Source organism: Tasmannia lanceolata, unplaced genomic scaffold, assembly GCF_043159265.1.
Source record: "Tasmannia lanceolata isolate RefF3 unplaced genomic scaffold, GAP_Taslan_0.1 ptg000002l, whole genome shotgun sequence".
Classification (NCBI taxonomy): Eukaryota; Viridiplantae; Streptophyta; class Magnoliopsida; order Canellales; family Winteraceae; genus Tasmannia; species Tasmannia lanceolata.
Genome location: NW_027518679.1, coordinates 29,363,003 through 29,366,523, shown reverse-complemented (window position 1 = coordinate 29,366,523; position 3,521 = coordinate 29,363,003). Strand labels below are relative to the sequence as shown.

The window sequence follows — 3,521 nt, the reverse complement described above, 5'->3', positions numbered from 1 at the left end:
CAAGAAAAAAATATAACCCAATGAACATCAAGATAAAATTAGAGGACGGAGGCCAGGTTCGGGCCAAGTCGGCTTGCCAAGGCCTCAACCATAACCCAACACAAAATTAAACTGGGTTGGTTTTCCCAACCCTAACCCAACCCAACCTGAGGAAATGACAACCCAACCTGAGCCAAAATCGGGTTGAATCTGTCGGGTTCGGGTTGAGCCCGACCCAAGAAGGTTCTAGTTTGGAAAATCCAGGGCGGCAGGAGTAGGTGGTCTTCTTCGTGATCATGGAGGCAAAACAAGTTGGGTGTTCACAATCCCGATTTGGATTGAGGTGGAGATAAGAGTCTTTATCAAGGAATCAAGTTGATTGATCATAATATCCTTGATCAAGTTAAGTTATAGTGGGAGGGGATTCCCTTAATCTCATAAATCGGTTGAAGGGAAGTCTCCTTCTTCCTTAGCAGTTTACAAAAATGGGTTGATGAGATTTTGGATCGTGTAGAGGGATCCTCCATATCTTTCCATCACGTAAGAAGATTAACGACCAGTGAGGCAGATTGGCTAGTAAGTGAAGGGAGCCTTTAGGGTGACATTGGAAATGTCTGATTTCCTCCTTCCTTGATATGTGTTGTCTTGTATACTTTGTTTTTCTTTTCTATTTTTTGGTTGTAGGTTCATCATCTCGGGCTAATCCCCTGGTTCTCTTTTCATTATAATATAATTCATTTTCACTCAAAAAAAACTTGACTTATAGATGACGTGGGGGTGATAAAAAGTTATGTAAGTGCTCTTATTAAGTTTGTAAATTAAATTATGGAAATCAGAGTAGCTCCTTCTCAACTAGGCTGGTGCAAACCTAAAGCGCTTGCAAAATCAGGGTGTGGAGGGCTCAATTCTTATCTAAACAACATCCTAAACTACAACCATGTATACAATAGAACAAAAGTACATAAATGAAAAGGTTTTTTTTTTTTTTTTTTTTGAGTTTGTTTTTCATTTTTCTACTTTGACATTCATCAATTATATTAATTACAACTAGCATGGTAGGCCTCATATTCAACCAAAAATGTCATGATGGGGTGGAACATTGTTGGTTTAGGCTCAATGGGAAAGATTCTATGGGGCCCTCATCCCTTTCGCAAGTCATTTGGGAGATTTGGCTTGAAAGAAATGCTCGAATTTTTTAGGATAAATGTTCTTCCTTCTACCTTCTAGCTTGGAAGATCAAATACAATGTGGCTAGCTTTGTGGGCTAGTCATCATCGAGATTTTTGGGGTTACTCCGTTAAGTGCATTATTAGGAATTGGAAGACGATCTCATCAGGCACCGTTTCAAAGAAAAAGACATCAGCATTTTGGAAACCTCCTTCCCCCAATACTCTTAAACTCAATGTCGATGTTTGCTCCCTTGGCAACCCCGGCAAAGCAGGAAATGGAGGCGTGTTCAGAGATAACAATGGCATCATCCTTCTTGTGTTTTCAGGTCCGATTGGTTTAACAGATTCCACGGAGGCCGAGGTTCGGGTTATCCACCTTGGCATGCGCATATTTAGGGAACACATGGAAGGTAAAATAGAGGTGGAAAACGATTCGTCTAATGTTATTTCTAGGATTCAAGATAAGAGTGTAGGTCCTTGGAGACTAGCTAGGTTTTTGGATTAAATTTCTACATTGCATGAAGATGGATTTATTTCTTTTGTCCATATTCCTAGAACTGCCAACGATCTTTCAGATTGATTGGCCAAATCAGGAGCCTTACGGATCTCTCAGAAAGATCGGCCAAATCAGGAGCCTTACGGGATTCCTTGTATGTTGGGAAATCTTTGCCCACTGACGTGCACGTGTAATCTCTCGTGTATAATAATATAGTTATCTTTTACTAAAAAGAAAAAGCATGGTAGGGCCCATCTACCCAAATACTTATCGAGGTCCGAAATCAGAGATAGTTAGCTCGTTGAAAGAATAAGTGCTACCACCTGTCAAAGATTGATCCGATAGGAGGAGGACTCTCCCTGGAGTGAAATTTGGAGGTTTTGCAGGTTGTGGAAGTGAAATGGATTCACTTCCTAACATGAGAACAACAAATGACATGGTGGGTCTATCTGCAGCATTTTCCTGGACACATAACAAGCTAATATGGATGCATCTTATCACTTCACTTGTTGAACATGATTCCATCAGCAATGGATCAATCAACTCCAAGCTTTTGCCTTCACTCCAAAGCCTCCATGCCTAATTATGTAAAATTGGAACGAAATGTTTTAGACCCATATTCTTTAAATAAAAAAATAGTGCATAAAACATAATTTAAGAGAGAACATACGTATACAAGAAGGCTTTGACGATATTGTGTGAGAAACAAACGACTATTCCTTTTCCCGCTTACTATCTCTAGCAAGAGAACTCCGAAGCTGAAAACATCGGACTTCACAGAAAATAAGCCCTCCATAGCATATTCTGGAGCCATATATCCACTGTTTGAATTCAAAAAAAGAAGAAGGAAGATTAGAAGCGCCAGAAATAGAAACTAAGGGCCTCTTTGGAAAGCAGTTAACTAGATCATTCCTGAAACCATTACAATCATTATTTGCAAATAATCATATTTATGCCAAAACCATCTGCATATAAGAGACATTCAAATAATTTTTGGCAAGACAAATTTTCATTTAAGTAGATGCTCTTTTGTTCAAAAGGAAAAAAAAAGAAACCTTCACGAGAAAAGATTGATGTCCAATTGCAGTTTTCTCTATAGCCCAATATGTATTTATCATTGTTGAATATAATCTTATTGCTTTTATTTCTACGCATAATAATAACGCACTTACATTGTTCCAACGACTCTTAAGGTATTATCTGGACTTAATTGGTTTCCTCTGAAAACCCTGGCCATTCCAAAATCAGATATTTTTGGATTCATCTCATGGTCCAACAAGATATTGCTAGCTTTCAAATCTCTGTGAATGATTCTGAGTCGAGAATCCTCATGAAGATAGAGAAGGCCCCGTGAAATTCCGACTATAATGTGAAGACGTTTTGTCCAGTCTAGTTGTGCACGCTTGCTTTGATCTAGGATGATAAAAAAACAAATTTACAAAGTAAAAAAAAAATGAATTTAATACATTTAAAACGTGTTTAAAACATCCTTAAAATGTTTTACTTAAAAAACACCATTTAAAACTAAGATTTGCTAACTATGATCGTACCTCGCCTTCGCCATGGCATAAAAAACATCTGTGGTTACTATCATGGATCTTGTACACCATCACCTTGATTCCTGTGATCAAGTACAGTTTCATGGGTCCTCTCTATGAGAACAACAATGACAAGTAAGAAACCTGTTACTAGAGTTACAGGAAGAATAACCTATTACCACCTCGGATATACCTCTAAAACTAATATGTATGTACAAACTAGAAGCAGCCCGGGGTCTTATAAAAATCAAGTTCCACCTAAGAACACCATCCCAGCCATTCCTCCCCACCTCTCACTCCACAATTTTTCTTAATCCCATCCACACTCTACCAGACATT

General features: G+C 38.4%; 1 protein-coding gene across 1 annotated transcript; it reads right to left on the bottom strand.

Moving 5' to 3' along the window:
- Positions 1 to 1,011: 1,011 nt before the first annotated feature.
- Positions 1,012 to 3,018, bottom strand: LOC143883762 (cysteine-rich receptor-like protein kinase 7). Its single transcript, XM_077387082.1, has 3 exons — positions 2,817 to 3,018; positions 2,315 to 2,465; positions 1,012 to 2,223 (listed from the first exon to the last, which is right to left on the bottom strand). Exons 1-3 carry the CDS (start codon positions 2,906 to 2,908, stop codon positions 1,912 to 1,914), a joined length of 555 nt encoding a protein of 184 aa, XP_077243197.1. The 5' UTR covers positions 2,909 to 3,018; the 3' UTR covers positions 1,012 to 1,911.
- Between the last annotated feature and the right edge of the window lie 503 nt (positions 3,019 to 3,521).